The 23,861-nt window shown below is 34.6% G+C and overlaps 2 protein-coding genes across 8 annotated transcripts in view; both read left to right on the top strand.

Annotated features, from left to right (window-relative positions):
• Positions 1–2,117: 2,117 nt before the first annotated feature.
• On the top strand, positions 2,118–12,761 carry LOC103696960 (polygalacturonate 4-alpha-galacturonosyltransferase). Its single transcript, XM_008778697.5, has 11 exons — positions 2,118–2,271; positions 2,360–2,533; positions 6,935–6,969; positions 7,073–7,132; positions 7,262–7,396; positions 7,491–7,602; positions 7,692–7,732; positions 7,950–8,284; positions 8,355–8,712; positions 8,870–9,457; positions 12,054–12,761. Exons 2-11 carry the CDS (start codon positions 2,380–2,382, stop codon positions 12,327–12,329), a joined length of 2,094 nt encoding a protein of 697 aa, XP_008776919.3. The 5' UTR covers positions 2,118–2,271; positions 2,360–2,379; the 3' UTR covers positions 12,330–12,761.
• Positions 12,762–14,292: 1,531 nt separating this feature from the next.
• Positions 14,293–23,861, top strand: part of LOC103696961 (PGR5-like protein 1B, chloroplastic) — a 15,963-nt gene continuing 6,394 nt past the window's right edge. For 4 of the 7 annotated variants that reach the window (XM_039123360.3, XM_039123374.3, XM_039123367.3 and 1 more), the window contains exons 1-7: positions 14,299–14,616; positions 18,610–18,728; positions 18,864–18,960; positions 19,098–19,198; positions 20,833–20,889; positions 22,556–22,632; positions 23,274–23,325. In XM_039123360.3, the coding sequence (XP_038979288.2) occupies positions 14,424–14,616; positions 18,610–18,728; positions 18,864–18,960; positions 19,098–19,198; positions 20,833–20,889; positions 22,556–22,632; positions 23,274–23,325 (696 nt within the window). In that variant the 5' untranslated portion in view covers positions 14,299–14,423. Of the gene's footprint in view, positions 14,895–18,609; positions 18,729–18,863; positions 18,961–19,097; positions 19,199–20,832; positions 20,890–22,555; positions 22,633–23,273; positions 23,326–23,861 lie in introns of all 7 variants that reach the window. The other 3 variants (XM_088718376.2, XM_088718378.2, XM_088718377.2) reach the window with 1 other exon arrangement.

The raw sequence follows: 23,861 nt of genomic DNA, 5'->3' as shown, positions 1-23,861 counted from the left end.
AATTATGTAATCTTTTCTTCTTTGTTTTACTAATGAACCCATCTTCTTAATACCTGCCCATCAAGTCTTCTTTAAATTATTTAACACCTAGTATCCTAATATTTACAAATATGAAATTCAAATTCTCATTAGTATTATTCAAATTCCTAATATGTAGTTTGAGATGCTTTTTGGTATTATTAACTGCGATATGGTATCAAGCCTCTAAGTTACAATAATGTTGTTTTGATTGAAAGTGTTAACTCTTGCAATATATAGTGCCATTTATTTCTACTTTCTAAATGTGCCGCAAAAGATTGATATTCATTAGCAATCAATAATTTTGAATTAATTTAACTATCTAGTTCTTTTTTAATATTTTAGAAGATAACATTGATAGTATATACTATGGAAGGTAAAGTTAATTGATGTTTCATTAGGTCGAAAGAGTGCTTGTACGCGTGCGCATCTATCATAATTAAAAAGTTATGTAATAGAAAAAAAATTCAGCCCCAAGTTATGCTCAAAATTACACAAATCTCGTTTCGATCAAAGTAAATTACAAAAATTCTTTGAGGTTTACGTTTATTACACTTATGCACATATCTTTTTATATTCTTGGATGGTTGTTATGTCATTTATGGTTATTTTGGTTATTTTTAATTTTTTTTTTTGACATACTACTTAGGTCCTATTTAAGATTAATGGTTTGACTAACATTCTGTCAAGTTCTGGGTTAAAGTATTGAATAAAAATAAATCTCAAAATAGTAAATATAGGTTTTTCAAATTATTAGGTGTAAATATAATTTACTTTTAATTTTAGAATGTTATTGTAATTTACTCTTAAGGCCCTTTTGATTGGGGGTATTGGTATAGAAAAAAAATTACGCTATAAGATTACCATACGTAGTACAAAAGGTGGACGAGAGAGATGATAATATAAATGATAGATCCTATATCTATTTTTCTGAGAGTGAAGGTAAAGCAAATACTAGTAGAGATGGTATTTATTTTTCTACGTTAGATTACTAAAGATTTGTTGGTTCGCGGGAAGAATTTTCACTCATCGAATTTTTTTTTCTAAGAAGCTAATTTCTAGAAATATGGTTCTTGAAAAAATGGTTTTGATATGTTTGGTTAACCATGAAAAAGTGGTACATTTTGGAGTAGCTTGTGTTTGGCCGAAAATTTATTTTTCTAAAAAAGTTGTGTAAAATATCTATTATACCATTAATAAAAGAAAAGACTTCATTCATGAATTTTGATGGCTTAAAAGTAGTTTTGAAAAAAAAAGATCTCATGTCTCTCATAATTTTTTTTATAAAATATGAAAATCTTATTCATATAGAAATACTACTTTTTCATCTATTTTTTTTTGAAAACTCTAACTAAATAAAATATTTTTTTTGTTTTTCTGTTGACCACAATTTTTCTTCTTTTCTGCGAACCAAATGAGTCCCAAGCGGAAGTAATCTAAAAATTATTATTTTATGACGAATTGTATTAATTATGCTATACAATTAATATTAATTATATTACTATGTATATGCTAATATTATATTAATATATCACATATATTAATATATTAATTAAAAATTTTATTAAAAAATATCTTTATATATATTAATATATTTATTAATAATTATTAACTATTAACAAAAATAAAATAATAAATATTTATTAATTATCAATAAATCTATCACATGATTTACTAACAATAAATATATTTATTGATATACCAAAACATGCCAACATTTATTTATAATAAAATATATTTTTTTAATATATATAATTAATTTAAAAATATCTATTAACTCATGTAAATATATTTTAATATTTGAAATAGCGAGTATGATAGTATTTACGTGAGTAAGCCATAAATAATTTGAATTTTTTATTTAAAAATATTATTGGAAATTTTCATGAGCTAGACATGGTAAAATTTATTTTTGTTCGAAATTATTTTTTCAGATAATGTAATTTTTAGAAATCATCAGGTTATCCGACAATATGATGCACCCCACCCAACGAATCCTGGCCGTTGTTATCACTAATTAAGTCACATCATTCCGAATCCAGATTGTGGAAGGGCCCACGCGGGAGGATTATGTTTTGGTCCTTTGGCTTTTATATTTCACCCCTTTTAGTTTTCCTTATTCCTTTCGTCACTCTCGTTCCGCTGGCATTTCTTCTCCGTGTTGTTGCTTGCGTCCTCCCCAACCCGTCTCATCTCCCCACCACTCCAAGTGGTAGAACCAAAATCTGAGCACAATTCAACGGATCCCTGACGGTAATTCTCCTGCCCCATTACTCTACCCTCCCACTTGTCGCTCTTCCTCTAATCCGTTCCCTTTTTTACTCCTTTCTCCTCTTTTTAGGGCTCGGATTGATCTCGCCAATGCGCCCTTCCAAGCGCCTACCCGAGGCCGCCGGCGGCGGCGGGATCCAGAGGAGCCGCGGCGTCGTCAAACTCGCCGCCCTTCTCCTCCTCTCCGTTCTCTCGCCGCTGCTCTTCTTGGCGGCGCGAAGCATTCGCACCTCCGTCGTGGCCGGTGAGTCCATTCTGCAGCCTAAATCCTTGCTTGGAAAGAAATCGATGTATTTATTCCCGAGATCTGGGTTGGAGAGGCCTAATCTTGACTCTCTCATGTCGCCTGGGTTTGATAGCTTGGATCATGATAAGCACATCGTTTTTGTGACAGTCCTCTTTAAGAATTAACGCAGGGAGATTAGTTGAAAAGAAAAAGAAAAAGAAAAACATCGGTAGACTTTTCGTTTCTTTCTTTCTTTCCTTTTTTTTTAGATACATTTTACTTGGCCGGGAGTGGCATCCTTATTTCTTACTAGGGCAGTCCACCATTATTATTTTGTGTTGTTTGATTTATAGCCTATGCTGAGATGCGAAATTATGAGAAATGTCTGTGGGAGTGAATTTAACTGCGGCAGTCTGTTCTAAATTTGTGTAGTTCTGGTGTATTCTTGGATAACAATCAGTGTTAGTTAAGTGGAAAGCAGGATGATCATGGGCCTCGGTTGATTGGACCTCTTCTTATTGTCTATCTCTTTGTGCCTATCAAAGAGATGATTTGATATTAGTTTCTGATTTTAACGTTGTGAAACCTTAACTGTTTTAAGATATGTCTCCCAAGTAATGGAAGAGAGGTGGATACTGAGTCGCTATCAAAGCCATGAGATTAGAGATCGGAATAGGGTTGTTCTTTTAGGCATTATATGATCATCAGATGCTTTCTACATCAATTTCCAGCGTTGTTTTTGTTTGTATTACCGTCCAGATCTGTTTGTAGCCATATAGCTAATTAAATCATGGAAAATTTTATCAGTGGGCGGAAATAAGTTATGGAAATCTGTCTCCATGAATATATCCAAGTCTGCTGCCTAATAGAGTTATATTCATGATGTATGACTAATCGTTTATAATGACAGTTTTTAAGTTGAGAATCTGTATTACTATATGAAGGCGCATGTGTATAATCAGCTGTCTGACACCATTATGTGAGGTTTACTATTCTTTTGAAAGGCTCTGTGACTTCACTCAGGGAAGGCATAAGGAAACATGGATGAAATTTATTAGAAGGATATAGAAAAGCTTGAATAAAACTGAGGTAGGTAAATAGAAGTACTTGATGAGTGATCTAAAGCTGACCCTATATACGTATACATACATATGTAAGTACATATTCAATGGAGACATGCTGCCTGCACTGTTTGATTGAGTCTTAATCACTTTAATAAATGAATGTCAAGGAAATTTATGATTAAAGTGTGCTTGGTTGATGGATTTGCCAGGAAGTAGATTTATCGAGCAACATCTTTTCTGTTTTTTTTTATTGTAAGCTGATTTTTTGGGACTTTGGAATATGTTCTTTGGGTGCTAACAGTTAAATTTCAAAAAATTAGAAGATTAAGCAGATATGTTCTTCTGTATTTATGAAAAGTGAACCAGTAACTTAGATGCATACGAGTTAGATGTGTTCTTAAGACTTTATGCTAGAGGGTTTATTGTTGTCATCTTTAAGCTAGATCGTCAATCTCTTGATATAATTATTTTCTTGAATGCTGGAACTTGGTTGAGCTAAGCTTTTCTGTCTTTTTTATTTATCATTTCTTCTTCAGTAACCAGACTTAGTTCTTTGGGTTTCAAATTCTGTTGGTATTTAGGATTAAGACACTTGACAAGATATTCCTTGATGATTAATTTGGCCATGCATGATGATGCCAACTTTTCAAATGCCTACTTAGCAAGCAGCAAATTTTCATGTCTTTTGTTACTCTGGGCATCCATAAAGAGCCAGACATAATTTTCTGACAATTATCCTTTCATTCCTTTGTTTATTACACTAAATCTCATTTTATATAAATTTTGAAAATTCTTGATTGCGAATAATTTGCTATATCTTAATTTGTGGAAAGCAGCTTTTATGATTCAATTTAGTGGGGTTGCAACTTGGGCTGTGTTAATATGAACTAACACTATATAATCCAAAATTTGCTTTGGATCATACATATATATATGTGTGTGTGTGTGTGTGTGTGTGTGTATCCAACATTGCGATGGTTTGGGCCGGTGGTGAATATAATTCCCAGTTATTGGTTGGTGCTAGGTTGGGGTCAAGAGCTTGGACTGGCTGACCTGCCCCAAACTCAATCCAAATTGATTTCATACCGGCTTGTACCTAACCCAATCTAACTGAATCTATCCATAGTCACTAGAATATAACCTCATGCATCCTAACCCTTGCTTATATAAAACATTGAGATCTCCATGCTAGTATAAAACATAAACAATATTTAGAACTCATGCAGACAATGTTGAATTAAATCTGGTTTTTAAGAACTTTGTCATATGTTTTAGTTGGTATTGCACTCCAAATCTCTCAAACAATTACGTCTTTCGAGATCCAATCTGACTCGATCCCCTTCAACATGAGCTGTCTGTTGGTTGAACAATATAGAACAGGGCTGAAATATGTTCGTGGTTGGTGATCAATGTCTTAGCCAGTTTAATCAAGTTTGGATGAGCACATCCGAAATGAGGCTTGGCAGTTGGCACAGATTGGCCTTGAATCGGATACAACCTGCCTGAGTTGGATGCCTATTATGTATGTCGAAGATGTAGGCTCTAAATGTGTGCATTTGATGATAGAAATTTGGAAACAATTTGTATGGTTATCCTATAGTTAATTTCCTTTATGCAGGGTGTGCTCTGTAAAGAGACAGTAATCTTGGAACTTATAATTCATCATTTGTTGATGCTTGTATTTTATATAGCAATGACTACATAAGATGAAACTAGCCATGAACTTCCCACTTTTTTCATGATTATTTTTTCACTAATGCTAGCAGATATGTTTAGGTTGACACCAAAATATTTGCCAATTCAACTTTTAGTAACCATTGTAGCAGATGATGGTGGAAGCCTTTTTTTTTTAGAGTTTGGGGGGTTGGGGGGAGGGGGTGGTTGGGGTTGGGATGGTTGTTGTTGTGGGTTGGAGAAACAAAAGAGAAGCATAAAAATCTGCTTTTATTGAGTGGAAGGTACTTTCACAATGTAAGACAATCTTGAGCAGTAGTTTTTATCATGTTCTTCTCTTTTATGTCCTTTCTTGGATGTCAAATATTTTGGCACCTTTCTTTTCTTTCCTTTCAGTTCTCATCTACCCAATGCCTTGTGCCAAAATCCTCTCTCCATTACTCACTATTTGTTTTGGCACAACTGCATTAGGTGTTATACTCCATGAACATTACAGCCATCCATCTCATAAGTATATACAATATACTTGTGAATATATATGTACTCACACAAAAATATGCATTCTTGCTTCCATGCATATATGTTTCAGTATATTGATCTTTTAATACTTTGTTTACAAACACATGTTAGTATTTCATATAATGTCAATTTTTGCTTAAAAGGATATGTATCACATTTCCGACCCAAAAATTATAATTCGTGGGCATGACAACCACCATTAACAATTGTTGTGCCTATGAGTAAGCAAGTCTTTCCATCTGTTAATGAACTTAACGTAATCCAGTAACAATATAATTCAAACACATAGTGATAATCAGAACAACTAAACAAACAAAATATCACATATATTCATATATACTACTAAAATTTATAAACAGAGTACTTCATCAACTTTACTATTCTAAACTTCTAGTGTTTAGTTTTTTATACATAATCATTTTAATATGCAAACCGATTTAAAACTAGGCCTAGCTTAATTACGAAGCCAGACTTGCCTCCATATGCTCTCTCCAAAAGCTATTATTAGGCTAGTCTTTACTCCCTAGATTTGAAAAGAGATAAGTGAAAATAATGAACTGAATGCTCAGTAAGTACCAATCTACTTGATATAACTGGATCAAGTAAGTACCAAATAGTTTAACTGACAAATCCTTATAAAGAAATAATGTATTTTTACAAAGTAGGAGATCACAAATCTCTATTTTCAATAACATATATGTAGTGAAATAATGCATTTTATTATTGTAAAATATTTCATCCAAATTTCATATTAAAAATTATACTTATATTCAAATACTCGATCACAGATATCAAATTTCAGATCCATTTTATTGTCCACCCAATATGCTATTGCCGCATTTAACCTATGTGGAGTAACAGCACCATATTCAACCCCTGCGGAGTAGGTTATATATCATATTTAACTCCTATAGTGTAGGTCACATACTGCATTTAACCCCTGAGGTGTAGGTCACATACCGCATTTAACCCCTGCAGTGGAGGTCATTTAATGCATTTAACCTCTGTGGTGTAGGTCGCATACTACACTTAACCACTACATTTTAGGTAGCATACCACTCGGTTAATGACTGCTTTATACAGTCCTGTCTCTACATAGCTCTTATAATAGGTTCATTTGACCAAATCACACTAATTTTAAATTCCTTTACTCACAATGCAGATTGGGAGGGCATCCGACGCATTTCAAGCAAGCCGGTAGTATGCTCTTTAGTGTTTACTTTCATATTTTTAGTATTTTAGTGTCAATTCAATGGACTCTTCTTCCTCACGTATGTTAACTCTATAAATACTGTTGCAGGTTGTTGATTGGAGAGAACAATTGGCCATGCAACACATGAAATCTATTTTCACAAAGGAGGTATATGTTGAGTACTTGAATGGTTTGCCAAATCATCTGCACATTGCCTTCTTCTAGTTTTCTCATGAACTTTGTTTAGCGCTCACAAGTTAGTATTGAACTTGATGTGCCTGTGCATTATGGTGACAGGTAATTGATATCATATCTGCAACCAGACATGAGTTAGGGCCATGGAGTCTTGATTCAGCTAGGAAAAACCATATATCACCTTCATGGAAAGTTGGTGGACAGGATGAAGCTTCTCAGAACTTGACCATTTCAGATGTATTTCCTTTTAACTTTATATAAGTAATAAGTATGTGGTTTTCCTGGCCTCAATGTGTCTACTGATCTGGTTGTATGGTTTGATTTCTTGAAGCCGATTCAAGCAGCTTCAGATGTTGCACAAAATGCTTCCCGTTCCAAATTAGAAATTGCTGGTGCGGTTGGTGATTTGCTAGCAATAGATAAAGGGATCAAAAATGGTTCTGGTAATTATTGGCTGCCCTTTTTGATATAATGTTTCAGTTGTTTATGTCTATATTATAAGTGAGTGGTCTCATGTCTTTCTGATATGCAGATGGACATCTTCTTGACAATCCAGCAATACTTACTCGAAGGGTAATTATTTTTCACCTCTGGTGCTATATCCCTTGAACTAGAGTAGTTCTTCAAACCTGATTCAAGTAGATTTGCTGAACCCGGCTCCTCTGTAGACAAAAAAATGGGGATTAGGATACACTTCTTGAAAGAGCATACACATATTTTGAATTTTGATACTTTAGATGATCACCTTTGATTAATTTGATCTGATTTTTCTATATCTTGAGAATTGTAGCGATTGAGAGAGAAAAGACGAGAAAAGAGAGCAGCTGAGTTGGTTCAACAGAATGATGAAGCATTGGTGAAACTTGAAAATGCTGCCATTCAACGCTCGAAGGGTGTAGACTCTGCAGTACTTGGAAAATATAGCATATGGAGGAAAGATAATGAAAACGAGAACTCTGATTCAACCGTAAGGTTGATACGAGACCAAATGATCATGGCTAGAGTTTATTTAGTTATTGCTAAGTCAAAGGATAAGACTGATCTTTATCAGGAGCTACAGAATCGGCTAAAGGAAAGCCAAAGTGCACTTGGAGAGGCCAATGCTGATTCTGAGCTCCACCAAAGGTGAGGCTGTTTTTCTATTTCCTGTCTTTCTACACAAGTGCATTGTTAACTTGAAATATATTATTTCCAGCGCACCCAAGAGAATAAAAGAAATGGGTCAGGTTTTGTCAAAAGCAAGAGAACAATTGTATGATTGTAAGGCAGTAACTCAGAAGCTCAGAGCAATGCTTCAATCAGCTGACACGCAGGTTAGGAGCTTAAAGAAACAGAGCACTTTCCTAAGCCAATTGGCTGCAAAAACAATTCCCAATGGGATCCACTGCTTATCTATGCGCTTAAGCATAGCCTACTATCTCCTCCCTCCAGAGAAAAGGAAATTTCCAAGGAGGGAGAATTTGGAAGATCCGAATCTTTACCATTATGCGCTCTTTTCTGACAATGTCTTAGCTGCATCAGTCGTTGTGAACTCAACAATCATGAGTGCCAAGGTAAGGGCCCCTTTCTTTTTTATTCTCCTTCTGGTTTTTGCACTTGCAACAATACCTACTCTACCACCCACCCCCTCCATATGTTTCCGTGTCTCTCTCTATTTGTGCATTTACATTTAAATTATGGTGGGTCAACTAACATTGATATTGGTTTCAGGAGCCAGAGAAACATGTCTTCCATCTGGTTACTGATAAACTGAACTTTGGAGCCATGAACATGTGGTTTCTGTTGAATCCACCTGGAAAAGCAACCATTCATGTTGAAAATGTGGATGAATTTAGATGGCTGAACTCATCATATTGTCCAGTTTTACGGCAGCTTGAGTCTGTGGCGATGAAAGAGTACTATTTTAAAGCTGGTCATCATACAACTCTCTCAGCAGGTTCTTCAAATTTAAAATACCGGAACCCAAAATACCTTTCAATGCTAAACCATCTAAGGTTCTATCTCCCAGAGGTTTATCCCAAATTGAATAAAATCCTGTTTCTGGATGATGACATTGTTGTCCAGAAGGATTTGACAGCTTTATGGTCTATAGATCTCAGGGGAAATGTAAATGGTGCTGTAGAGACTTGTGGCCAGAGTTTTCATCGGTTTGACAAATACCTAAATTTTTCAAACCCTCACATTGCCAAGAACTTTGATCCAAATGCGTGTGGTTGGGCTTATGGAATGAATATGTTTGATTTAAATGAATGGAAGAAGAAAGATATTACTGGGATTTATCACAAGTGGCAGTCATTGGTAAGTTGATTTAAAAGCTTTGCTTGAATGCTATTCTTCTTGAGTTATTGGCATTTCATATAGATCACTGATGTTTGCTTTGGTTTGTAAGACAACTAGCAAACAAGCATGCACAGTGCACGCTTGACAAAAAAAAAAAATGATAATCAAAAGTAGGATAAATAAATTATTTATTATACTTTATTTTTTAGTTGAAATAAATGTAATAACAGCAAGAAGAAAAGATAAATTGAAAATTTTTTAAATCATGTATAGAAATAGGATAAAGAAAAATAGAAAAAAGTCTGATATTAATTAAAATTAAAATATGAATATAGAGTTTTAGTAAAAGACATATCACTCGCAAAATATAGAAAATTATGTAAAAGGATAAAAATATAATAAAATCAATTAGACCGAAAGAACAAAACAAAATCTAAATTTCAAAAAATAAAATGACCAATATATATATATATATATATATAGTAAAACTGAAAACACAAAACAATTCTCCAAAACAAAAAATCAAAATAAAAGGAAAATTCAAATGAAAAATATGAAACTATATAATAAAATAAAAAAACCCAAGGACAACCAAAATTATAGGCAACAGAGATAAATTAAAAATTTTAAAGAATGAATTAAATATAAATAAAAGTAAATAAAAATATGAAGTAATTGGTATGACTTAGAATTATTATAAATTGATATATATATAGGGTCAGTGATAAATTAAAAATATAAAATTTAATATAAAAATATAATTAAAAATAAATTGGACTATGAAAAGTATGAAACATGAAAGTACATGGAAGATAAAAAATGGATCAAATTAGCAAATGATCTGAAAAATAAAATACAATATAATATATTAAAAAAAATAAAATAGAACATAAACTTAAAAGTGAAATCAGAAAGTATAAAAAATTATTTAATAAAACCAAAGATGCCATAAAAAATCTGTAAACAAGAAATGTTAAGATAAACATGAAAAGATACAAATGAAATTCCAATGATAAAGTAGAAACAAAATTAAATTAAAGTTATAGAACAAAAATTTAAATACTTTAGATAAAATAAAAATAATTACTTTAAAATAATAAGATCAGAAAATTAGCTAGGAATTTGGAAGGAGGGTGGAGATTGGAGTTGGTAAGGATGGGGTGAGGAAACGTGGGACATACGAGACAAGGGTGAAGAAAGGGAGGGGATGTTATATGTGTGTGAGAGAGAGGGAAAGACGGAGAGAGAGAGGCTGAGGGCTATGGTAGGTGCAAAGCCAGTGAGAAAGAGCCACCTTGAGGGATTGGTGGGGTGCAAGGCTGGGATGGAGATAGAGGGAGAGAGGGAGTGGGAAGAAGTTGGCGCAAGGGAGAGGGGGAGAGAGGCAAGGGAGAGGAGAGGAGAGATGTGTGAGAGAATAGGGAGTGTATCCAGATCTGAGGATTTTTTTTCTTTTTTTATCTATAAAATATTTTAGAAATATTAGCTGCAGGTATTTTTGATATTTGATGGCGTAATAGATGCCAAAATTTGAAACTTCCTTTTTTTAAATACATTATACATATCTGAAACCTTGTCTTCCTTGTGTCCCTCCTGTGATCAGTTGAGCAATAGCTGCAGTATTGTTTTGCATTTGTCATGTCTTGATTTTTGTTTTCATAAGCAGTATCCATGGATGGAATTATTTAATTCCCTCTCCATACATCTGTAGTTTGTAGATCAAGCCCTTAGCTGCGCATGCTACACATGGATGCAGATTTGTGTATGTGGATTAATAATACATGCCTACCTATGCATATATGCTACAAGAAGTAATCATAGTCTTGACCAGTCTATGTCATCTCATATGTTTTAGCCTGCTTGATGGCTCTTTGCTTTTCACTCATTCCTGTGATTGACTTAGAAATTTATAGATCCTTAGTTCCTTACAAAGTCTATCAGTTTCCTTTACTCTTTCACGTTGCCTTTTTAATATTTAGAGTATTCAACGTCCGCTCATCATCTAGGCCAGCTTTTGCCTCTTGTGCAGATCAACCAAATCATGTAATTTCCATGTTTATGCAACTCATAAGCTTCTTCCATTTTGTATGCACTAACTTCCCCTTCTAGTTTGTGGAGCCTCAATCTCTATCTTCTAACCCTTGTGAAAACTCGCTTCATGTACCCACACCCTCCATATTTCCTACATATACAACAATCACAATGCTATATCATTTAAAATTTTCTATTACCTTACAAACATGTGAATACTAGTCACTTCAGAGGCATATTGTCGTTATATTTCTGATTTGTTTCTAATAAATATTTCCTTGTCTATTTCTTTTGTAAGGAATCCTGAGATGATGGAAGGAAACAATTTACATCTTTAGGTCTTCGATAAACACAAGTGCCTTGCTCCTAAACTTGTTACTGAATATATGTAAATCACATATTCTAGCTTCAACTGATTGTATCATTTCATCCTTGTAAAGCTGTCATGCATCAGGAGGCTTATCTATGAAAATTGTAGGGTTAAAGGCTAAATGCTTATTTTTGGTAGGCTCACTGTAGCTAGAAAATCTTGTCTGATAGTGTGAAAAACCCAGGCATTAATTAGTTTTCTTTCCTGTCCTAGAACGAGAACAGGGCTCTATGGAAACTTGGTACACTTCCTCCTGGACTGTTGACATTCTACAAGTTGACTCATCCACTGGACAAGTCGTGGCATGTTCTTGGCTTGGGTTATAATCCAAGTATTGATCGCTCAGAGATCGAGAATGCTGCTGTCGTTCATTATAATGGGAATATGAAGCCTTGGTTGGAGATTGGAATGACCAAGTACAGGCACTACTGGACCCGATACATCTCATATGACGACCCATATGTCAAGATATGCAACCTTAGTCGATAGTTAGACTGCGCGATTTCGCTTGCAGGATATGCTTTTGCCCTGAAATACGGAGGGTGCTTCTGTTGTGAACTGGAGAATATTAGATTCTTTGCAAGCCATTCTGCCTTGTTCCATTCTTACTGCTTAATGTCATATTCCTTTTGCTGCACATTTTGTTTCTCTGTTCCACATTTGTCTTCTTTTATGCATCAAGGGTATCGAGTGCTGAACAATTGGTATGTGGTTCTATGGATGCATGCACTTGGAGTATGATTAGAAGATTACTGTAAATGTACGATGTAATGTTGTTCTTTCATTTTAATTTGTCTTCCTATGTACTGCCACCTTTATTTTTCATCCAGTTTTCTAGCGGGTGCAACTATCATATGGATGTAAGCATGCTATATGGCAAGGTTTCAAATATCAGTACTGGACCCTGTACCTTTTCTTTTATTGGAACAGTGCAATACCGGGTATCGATATATGGTATGGGATTGTTCCGACGCTGGTGCCTTTTTTTAGTGGAATGGTATGGTACCGCTTGGACTGCCCCATTCCGTCTGATGGTTTTAAAACCTCGTTGTAAGGTGTTTAGTCAGGAGATGAGAGCAATGGTAATGAAGATTATATATATATATATATATATATATATTTGCTCAAGCGGACGTATGAAGATATTTCATGGGAGTGGAAAAGCTTTTTGGTAACTTATTCACATACATGCATTTATTGGTTGCCATTGCTGTGCAGTTTAATGCTATATAAAATTCTTGCATATATTAGCAGAGTTACGCTGCAGCAGAGGCTGTACTATGTTTTGCTTCTCTTCGTCTGCCTGCTCCTACAGAATAGCAATGTACAAATGCTCTCTTTAGTCTTCACCTTTCTGTGTTTTTGGCCTTCTTGGTAATGGTTGCCTTATATTTAGTTTTGCATTCTTTTTTTTTTTGGTATACCGGCGCCTCACGAATGTGAGTACAGCCAGTTTTGCATTTCTGTAACAGTGGTTGTTGACTATAATAGAGAAAGAACTGCTTTCACTTCTTTTGTGAAAATTTACCAGTGACCTATGCAGTGCGATCACAACTCTTTTGTGATCGCACTGCATAGGTCACTGGTAAATTTTCACAAAAGAAGTGAAAGCAGTTCTTTCTCCTTTAAGAAGATAAAAACACGCTCTTTGAGTAGGAAGAGAAATACTTGTTGCACAGGTTTGCCACTTCACCACCTATGGTACGACAAAAAGGCTTCTCTCATCCTTAGCGAAATGCTTAGCAGTCTCTAGAGCTATGTTCACCTTGAAATACTGCTGGTGGTAAACTGCCGCATATCTCGATTAACTGTGACTGCAGAGTCCAATCTAGTTTTTCCTTCGAAAGGAAGGATACACGTTCGCATTACATCTTCCCGATCAGCCTTGTTGCTCTCTCTCCACGGGCTTGTTTGGTTTGCAAGGAGAGAAGGAGAAAAAGTGTGTTCAATGGAAAAGTAAAAATATGCTTTTTATTTGATTGGAATTTACAAAGAAGAGAGACAAAAAAGTGGTATTTCCGTGAAAATATGATTCTCATGTTGCATAGAAAGCCTTTTCTATAAGAAACATATAAAAATTACTTTTTTGTGGTTCGAGTATCAAAATATTTTTATTTTTTTTCTAAAAAAAAAAGCTCTTTAGCTATCATCGACCATCAAATCAAGAATTCTTATTTAATTCAAAAATCTAATTTTTATTAAAAGTATAATGAGAATTACAAATTTATCTCTTATTTTTTCATTATCAACTCAAAAATACTTTTTTAATATATTTTTAAAAAATAATATTTTTATAAAATTTTTTTTTTTCGCGAACCAAACTGTAGATGATTTATTCTCTCGAAGGAGGACCATCCGGCCAGCCGACGGTCTAATTCGAGTACTCTCACCGACCGGCGGGTCCCATTGGCTCCAGATGATGGGAAGCGAGGTGAGAATCGGGAAAGATTTCGTCCTTCTCTTGCCATTCTCTTTCCCTCCACACGTTTTCCCCGCCCTTATCCACGCCCAAACGGCCGTATACCCCACTCTAGGAAGCACGAGCACCCACCCGCCTCTGCTATCATCGTCGCTCGGCCGGAGATGGCCTCCGAGGTCTGGCTGTCCTTGCTCTCCCCTCGCCTTCCCTCCAGATCTCCTCTCCTTTTGAAGCCCTCTCCCCCTTCCTCCTCTTCTTCCTTCCGGAGATCTTCTATCTTTGCTGCTTCCCTTGGCCTTGCCTCTCACCATCGGCGCAGGGTGCTCGTGCTGCGTCCCAGGGCCGCCGATCAGCAAGGTTCGCAGTTTTTGGGCCCGGCGTCTCCTCATCATTTCTCTCTTCTTGATATGCCTCTCGCTTCTTTTTCGTTTTCACTTAAATTTTATGCAACATAAACTTTGGTGTCGTGGGACTGCAATAAGAGAGGCACGAGAAAGGAATTACGTCATTGTGAAATTACTTCGCCGATGATATCTGTTTATGCGTGAAGTTGATAGCATGTTCAGAACGCGTAGAGGGCCCTAAAGTAATGGGGATAAGATATGTTGTGTGTGATCGGGTGAAGTATGATTCTGGTAGTATGACGTTCAATTTTCTTGTTTTTCAAGTAATTTGCTTGACATTATTTCTGTTGCTAGGGCTGAAATCGGATCGGATACCAGCATATCCATATCTATATTTGTTTTGTTTAACAAATACAGTACAGATAGGGATACAAAAATTCATATCTATATTTGTGTTAAACAGATACGGATACAAATTGGATATCGAATGTATGGATATAAATACAAATTTAAATCGGATAATTAAATTTTATGACCACATAATCCAAAGTCTTATTAAGTGGATGATAAATCAAGTTAATAGAATATTAATATGATTATTTATTTTTCTTAAAAGTTCATGACTGCTATATAAAATTAAATAGGGTTACAAATAGAATCGGATATTCGAATATGGATCGGATAGTTGCCTATCTATATCCATATCCATTTTTCTTTGACGGATATGGATACAGATGTGGATATTAGTTGAATGCTCAAATTTTTATCCATATTTGGATAGATTCGAATATGAAAATAGTTTTGGACGGATATTATCCAATCCTCTTTCATCCCTATCCTATGCGTAGGCTTGTTTCTATAAGAATGCTTTTTGAAGGCCTAGGAAAATGAATTGATTTAGAGCGAGAGTATCATGTGATCATTGAAAAATAGTGAGATTAAGCAAACGACAGAGTGGATATAAATCATTAATATATTTGAGTTTTTTTTCCTTTTCTTTTGCTTGTAGAAAAGGAGGAAGAGTGATGATAGATAAGGATATATAAGGTAAAATCTAGGAAGCAGAGGGTATTGATTGCTTAATAAGTTATTGATCTTTAATATGGAACTATTGGTGCATATGCACTGCAGGTAGGATGTAGAATGAATAGTGCAGCAATTTGCTAGCAGACAGACATTAAGCAAGAAATATTGCGAATGATATGATGAGATATGGGAGATTGTATAGAAGTGTGAAGGGTTAAGCTAAGAATGAGATGGAAGTGTCTTTCTAATAGCTAAAAAGTTTAAAAAGGAAGATAGACATCCAGTGACATGTAAAAATGGCACAATCATCTCAAGTATAATTCATTTTGGGTCATAGAACACCACCGTCAACTGTAGGAAACTTATGCTAGTAGATGCCCTTTGAAGACTAGTTCTTCTTCATTCATTCTCTTTCTTGATTTTGAGAGGGACATACTTGCTTGATCTCCATCTTCTTCTGCTATTGCTTTTGGATCTGAGAGAAATCTGTTGCTTTGATTCATAGAGATAACTCAAGGTTGTAGCTTTGAGATTACCCTCAATCAGAGATTTTTTTCTTTGGGACCACTGGTTTTCTTAGTGGAAACTTTGTCAAATTTGTGTTGGAGGCTCACTGCTTTGTCCAGTTTTCTTTAGCACCTTGCCTAGTATAGTTTGATCCTTAGTAGGCCAGCCGATAAACATAGATGCATCATGCTTGCTCAAAAGACATGTTGAATAAATGGAATGGGTGAACATACTTTAATCACCTTGAAATTGGTGTCTGTACCTTCACCAGGAGCAAACATTAACATGGCTGGGTTGGACCTTGGAACATTTTCTTGTAGTTTTAGAAGTCTATATTTAGTGAATCCACCTTCATTGAAATTAATGTGCTGCCAATGGGTTCATAACGTGATCAGTTCAGAGAAAGGTTCTTCATTGCTCTTGAGAGGTCCTAGGTGCATGCACAATTAAAAAGGGCCAGCATATCTTGCAGGAAGACTCCCACTACTAACTGATGAACGATGCCAAAAAAAATTCAAATTCATGAAGGAGATTTTTAGACTGACATTTTATTTTTGTTAAGCATGTGTCCCTGATCAGGAGCAATCAGACCTGCTAATACCTAGTGTTCTATCTCCAACCATTAGCTGATAAAATTAGGCTAGTTGACATATTCAAGTCTGCGATGGATGTATCCAACTATTATGGTTGTTAACAGAGGCAGCCTATCATCAGCAAAAGGAGGATTTACATCTAATTTTCCTCTGAAAGAACCATTGTTTTATTAAATCTGAAAAATTACAGGCTATAAACTAAAGAACAATTTCAGGAAAGGCATATTCACTTGGATTGTTGAATTTTTCAGAAAATATACTGTAGATCCTAAACCTTCTATAAATTTAGTTGGTTTTTTGTGTATCATTTTAGTTTTTGGCATGATAGATTAGTTCTTATTTATTTTTTTAAAAAACTTAAATAGATGGTTAATATAAATTGATCCTGTACTGTGGTGGTGACTGCCTGTTAGATGCATGGGATGTACACATGTTAAATATGTGTATAAAATACATAAAAAGCTTGAAGGGAAACAATGGTCCAAATCTGGCACATACAGTTGTTTGTGACCTGAAAGGTTTGATGCTAGAGGAGGCATGAAGTATTTTTCTGACTTTTATCAATGACTTCTCTAAGTATGATTGTGTTAATCCTAAGGTCAACAGTCTACATCTTGAAGACATACAAATAATACAAGCTGAAGATGGAAGATACCGTTGATGAAAATATCAAGCAGTTGAGATCTGCTAGAGGCACACGACCGATCCATGGACCATGAGATACTATGCACTGTAAATCTAATTTTGTCCCCTAGTCCAGTGGAGTTGCTGAAGGGAAGATTTAAACCTTAGTGGACTAATGAAAGATTTATTGGGAAACCTGTGAATAGCTGTACATGTTGAACAAGGTGCCATATGGAATATCCAAAACCATTGCTTATGAGCATTTTAGAAAAAGCAGAAGCTCAGTTTGAATCACATTAGAATTTGGAGTTTCCTTAAATATGTCAAATGGAACCCTTCAGTGTGAAAAGCATGTGCACTTAGGTATTGAGTTTGGATATATATGTATATGGATATGTATATATATATATATATATATATATATATATATATATATATATATATATATATATATATATATATATATATATATATATATATATATATATATATCAGGAGAAGTCACATTATAACATGGGTTAAGAGCAATTAAGCTTTTTCTCTATATCAACATGTTGTAGTAAGTTCGGATAAACCACTTTTCCATTCTATTTTAGGTTTCGTTGTTAACTAGATCCTGCTCAGGCCCTCTTTCATCTTAGGAGCTGTTAGAACTTAGAACACTACATTTGTTGGTAATACTCCAAAATAAACCTAATAAAACTTAAGTGAAAAAGACAAGAACCTGGTCTCAAATGAATTCGAGCAAAATTTTAGCCCTTTGACTGAAATCACCGATTGCGTTCCTATCATAGGGCTGCTGCACGGAGGCTTGATGTTGGGAAAATTGCTGTAAGCTCTAGGTCAGGAAATTAGCCTTGATAGAGACAAACAGCAAAAGTAGTTTATTAGGCCAACTTCAAATAAATTTGTTCCAAGAATGACTACAAAACTCACTTAACACCATTGAGTTAATTTATTTGTTTTCTCTGCTGTTTCTATATTGAGGTTGTCAAACCTAGTCACTTTAATAAGAATGATGTTTCTATTTTTGACTAACTCAAGAAATTACTTCAAGAGATTGCTTAAACACAAAGCAGATTTCATTGGAAGCACCTTAGGTTGTTCCTCCACATAGTGAGTTGTGGATATTATATTCAAGCAACTTTCATCTATTATGCTTCTTCAGCATGTTTCTTGTGAATTTCTTCTATGTTTATGGTCAAAGTGGCATACAATCTAATTTTGTCCATCCTGATGTTAATGCCTCATTCCAGGTCAGGTTCAGGATGACGAAGTTGTTGATAGCAAAATCTTGCCATATTGCAGCATAGATAGGAAGGCAGAGAAGAAGACGCTAGGAGAACTTGAACAGGAATTTCTACAAGCATTACAAGTATTCATTCTATTTATACTTGTTTATGCGAATGATGATATCTGCGACAAAGTTTCTTAATTTGACAATTATATAAACTATGCCTTATTGAATGTTGTCTGAGAGATACTGACTTGTTACTTGTTCTGCATTCAGTCATTCTACTATGAGAAAAAAGCAATAATGTCTAACGAGGAATTTGATAATCTCAAGGAAGAATTAATGTGGGAAGGAAGCAGCGTTGTCATGCTAAGTATATCTTTGTCTTTTTTACACGTTGCATGACTATTTCGGTCCTTTGGCTGCTCATTTGAGTTTCTATTCAAGAACATATGAAGATATTTTTAATATTATCATTTACTGAACATTCTTATATCTTTATTGTAATAGGTCCAGATGAACAAAAGCTTTTGGAAGCTTCAATGGCTTATGCAGCTGGGAAGCCCATTATGACAGATGCTGAATTTGATGAATTGAAGGCGAGATTAAGGGTGTGGTTTTTTTGAACCTTTTTGGTTTCATATCGATGAAAAAGGGAAACATAACCAAGAATGATTAGAAAACAAGACTTTCTCAGTTTCTTGAATAAATTCAATCGATCCTCATATTATACAGTTGTGGATAATTGCACTTATGATGGTTGGATGGTGGCTTTGTCATGATTTTTTTATTGGTTGGCGCATTAGCTTTTGAGTAACCTTAAGTATGACTAGCATTTCACACATGCTATTCTTGCAATTGATTTTTATGGATGGCTATTGTTCCATCACATGCTGTATCAAACTGAAAGGAATATCTGATGGGTGGTTAATTTACCATCATTTTGTTTTGCCAATAATGTGACACATAATTCATTGATGGCAGTGATTCCATTACATGTGATGCATATGACTTTTTAATTAAGGGTGAACTATGAAAAGTGAAAACACCAAATAGTGGGGCTTTTATTATAATTCAGTTAGATCCAATTAAGTTTAAGTTTCTCCTAAGATAGGTAAGTTAAATGGTTAAAAAAGAAAACGTTGAGTGCATTTAACAGGTTCTACTATTTAAAAGAGTAAAATTTGAATAAAAAGAACGGCTGATGATAAAGTTCAAAAAAGAAAAGGGAAACACACTAGATTGAAGTAGGAGAGATGGATGCATAGTTGTTCTCTTTAGAGTTCAGACAGATAATAGGAAATATATTTATTGTTTAGACCTTCTCCAAGATTTTCTTGACTTATGCTCAATAGTTAGTATTTTTGATTGGTTTAATTTTGTTTCATCACTGGAAGGTTCCATGCACTGATTCAAGTTGATTTTTGAGACTGGTTTAGGGCAACTCTTTATTCGTGCATGCATGCATCCATGCATACATACATGAATGCATGCATGCATGCAGTCATACATGCATGCATGCATGTATTCTGCATACAGGCGTACATTTTCATGTTCTGCAAGAAAAATATGCATATTACAAATATGACTTCATGATGTTACATTTATGCTTTCCCTGCTTGATAGGCATCTCCAAGACACATGCAGTTCATGAATTATTGGTATGATGGCTGTTGATTAAATGACATTCCGATCTTAACCATTTTAAAGATACAACCTCTAATTTAAAATTGCTATTCTCAATGGCAAAGTACCTTTTGCATTTAGATCACTTCATCTTTTGATAGTTTCCTTTTACGTCTGATAAGAATATGCTTTGTGCTAAAATTTTGCCAACAGACATTAGACACACTTTGTCATTTACACATCCCAGGCTACAGGATTCAGTGGTATCCTTGATTGGTGCATGCCTGAGTTTGTTGATACGGCTTTCCCCTTTTTTTTGCTGTGTTAGTCCTTATGCATTCTGTCGGTTTATTATGTAGAAAGTTCAGATAAATTACATCATAATCACTTATCGAGTAATCTTTAAACTGTTCTATGTACCCAAAGTTATTCTAGCAATCTAAAGAAACAAATTATTACATAAAAGATTATGTATATTACATAAAATTGTTACATCATTTCAATAAATTTTTATGTCATATTCCCCATTTATGTGTCTTGTCTGCCATTTATAAAAATATTAGCCCTGCTCTCCTGTTCTTCTAATTTATAAACTTTGTTTTGTGTATATGATTTCTAGAAAGAAGGAAGCAGCATTGTACAAGAAGGCCCACGGTGCAGTCTTCGTAGCAAAAAGGTACATTAGTTAGTGAGTTTTCTGAAACTTTTTCCTTGCCTGTACAGATCTATGTATCACGAGTTCATGTCTTAATTTTCAGTTAAATGCTTCATTCGGATATCTTGGAGAACCCGACAATAATACTCATAGACCTGCTTATCCATGTATTACACTATGATTTTCATTTTTTAAAAGACCTGCAGCTTCATGTATTTTCATTTTCATCCAATTCAATGATTACATTTGAATTTTTCTTCGAGACTAGTATAAGTCTTGTAGGAATTTTTTTTTTAATTTTTAAGACACTGTTAGCTGTTGTGGTTGTTACTTTTTATATTGATGGTTCGTACTGTTATACATCCTCTATATATATCGAAAACAAGGTTTTGCTTAGCTGACAAAGATAGTGAAGTATGCAATAAACAGCTTCTTAAGCAGCTTTCAGTGTTTGGCAAGACAAGCAATATTAATCTTAGGTATGGTGAGATGGACTTTCTTTCTACTGATTTGAACAGGAAGCATGTAGGATCAAGAAGAGGTTACTTCTCAATGAGCCTGCGTTCCAGTGTGGTTCAGTGGGCTTAGCAGCAATGTTAGTGCTGAGCAAGCATAAAATATCTCATCAATAGCTAATTTTTGCTTAGAAATCAAATACTCTTCAGGACAAGCTTAAGACTTATAAAATAGCATAGAGTGTCATAAATTTTCTTAGTAAATACTCTTTGAAAAGAAAGGATTAAGGTGTCAGGTGCCAGTGTCAGTCACACATACCGTACTGATACATGGCATGCACCAGTACCATGCTATCCTCTGAAAATACACCAGATAACTTTGGGGAAAACATTCCAGACACACTCTCTCTTGCTGCAGTAAACTTGAAATGATAACATTTGTAAATGATTAGATAGATTGAACATGACTTGTCTGAGATCTTATTGCAATTCATTCTGATAACAATTGGCTGAAGTATGAAGAGATGATCTCCAATTTCAGTTCAAAAACAAAAAAAACTCAGATCCTCTTTCCATGCGTGCAATGTACTGTTCATAGTTCAAAATCACTGACAAACGTGAATCAAAGCAAATGAATGATAAATTATAAGGTCCAGAATAATTCTTAAGTCTTAAGAAGAAGGCAGTTACATGTAAGAAACAAGTGTAATCAATCATTGAGATAATACCAAGATGCCGGTGCCCCATGTTTGCAACTTAGAATGATCTAATAAGCTGCAAACTTAAAAATAGGTGGCTGATCTCTTTTCAATTATGGACAACCCTTTGATGTCCCTCTGAATCTGATTCTCCAAAATGCTATTGGTCAACTATTCAAAGTAGACATATTCGGTACAGCTCAATGAGCGGTGCAAGTTTCATTGGCAAATATAGTACATAACTAATGACATGAATGTCGAACTTGAATATGCAGATTGGTTCCATAGCATGAACGACATCTCTCAATTTTTTAAAACCCATTTTTTTTTCAAATAATTATATGATCTCAGCATGACTCATTATAATGGCAGGGTGGGCAAATCTTTATGTATATGACTTGCTAAAATGTCAGTAAAACAACATATCTTTAATTTCTTATCCTTTCAGAAGATCCACGTCTTAAAATAAATGTAGTCTTTGTTTTTTTTTAATTTTTGTTTCTTTCATATTTTTTTTTATTCTTTCTCTTGCAGGTCTACAGTGACTTGACTGTTGACTACCTCAAGATGTTCTTATTAAATGTGCCAGCAGCTGTTATTGCTCTGACATTGTGAGTAATATTGAGTCTGTATATAGCAAATATTAACTCTGGGTAAATGGATTTTCTTAGAGTTAAATTATGTCAATTATCGTAAGATTCAGTTGATTTAACATTGTGTCATATAGCACATATTCACTCATTTTTATTTTTGTCATGCATAATGAATTTTGAGTACTTATTCTGTCCTTTAGTTGAACCTTGACCATATAAGTATCCCCACAGTTGAAATCACTAAGGGTCCTTTATTATCAGCCTGTCTCATAGAGGAATATCTGATGGTGCCTTCGCAATTTTAAAACTTCTTCTCCATGGCCGACCCAGTTTTGGTGGGGAAGGCTTGGATGATTGATGTTTGTAGAACCTTAATATAGTTCTTATAGAGAAATGTGCTTATGCAACTTTGTTTTGGGCATATATTATATTTCTAACATTATTCATGCATGCACAATTAGCAGCAGCACAAAATTGTCCTAACTTGTAGTAAAAAATTTGTTCAGTTTACTAATTGATACTTCATTTGCCCTCTGTAGTATTAACTGCATCTGTAATCTGGATGCCCTTCAAATTGATAATCTTTCATGTGATAATTTCGATCATTCATTTTCTAGGAACATGCTCTTATTTTCCATCTATTTTTTTTATTATAACAGGTTTTTCTTTCTAGATGATCTGACAGGCTTTGAAATTACTTATCTTTTGGAGGTTAGTTAAGACCCCCTTGCTTTAATACATTCTCCTCCTTTATTGTGCCAGGCTGTTGAATGACTAGTTCAATACATTGATAGAATTGAACCTCTACTTAATAGTTACCTTTTTAATGGCGATACATTCACCCTGTCCTTTTTTTGGCACATATACACTGTATCTTTATGGTTTGCTTATATGGCATAAATATATATAGTATTTAGTTGAAACATAAAATACACATGCATACATACATGCAATACAACAAGTATAGGGGCTCCAATTGGCACTCAGTATTTGCTAGGGGTAGGCCCATAAATAGATGGGCCCAACCCATGACCAAACCCAGTTAGGCCTGGTCCAGACCGATTATGAAGATCTTGCAGGTCAGGTTTGTATCTGAAAAATGATCTGTTTATGAATCAAGTACGGATTATCACATTTTTCCTATTCAACTATGCTGAATTAACACATGTACTGACCATGTCTAAAACTAGTCAAACGTTAGATGACCCAACTCAACCTTCCTTGGCTCATTTTGACTCAAGCCAAAA

This window comes from Phoenix dactylifera, chromosome 3 (assembly GCF_051530095.1).
Source record: "Phoenix dactylifera cultivar Ajwa chromosome 3, Ajwa_hap1_PhDact_Kaust_v1.1, whole genome shotgun sequence".
NCBI lineage: Eukaryota > Viridiplantae > Streptophyta > Magnoliopsida > Arecales > Arecaceae > Phoenix > Phoenix dactylifera.
Note: the sequence above shows the minus strand (reverse complement) of the source record. Positions and strands in the feature narration are given on the sequence as shown.

Coding starts and splice junctions, on each gene's coding strand:
- LOC103696960 (XM_008778697.5), top strand. CDS start 2,380: ATGCGCCCTTCCAAGCGCCTACCCGAGGCCGCCGGCGGCGGCGGGATC. Junction 6,970..7,072: donor GACGCATTTCAAGCAAGCCG/GTAGTATGCTCT, acceptor ATACTGTTGCAG/GTTGTTGATTGGAGAGAACA. Junction 7,133..7,261: donor AATCTATTTTCACAAAGGAG/GTATATGTTGAG, acceptor TTATGGTGACAG/GTAATTGATATCATATCTGC.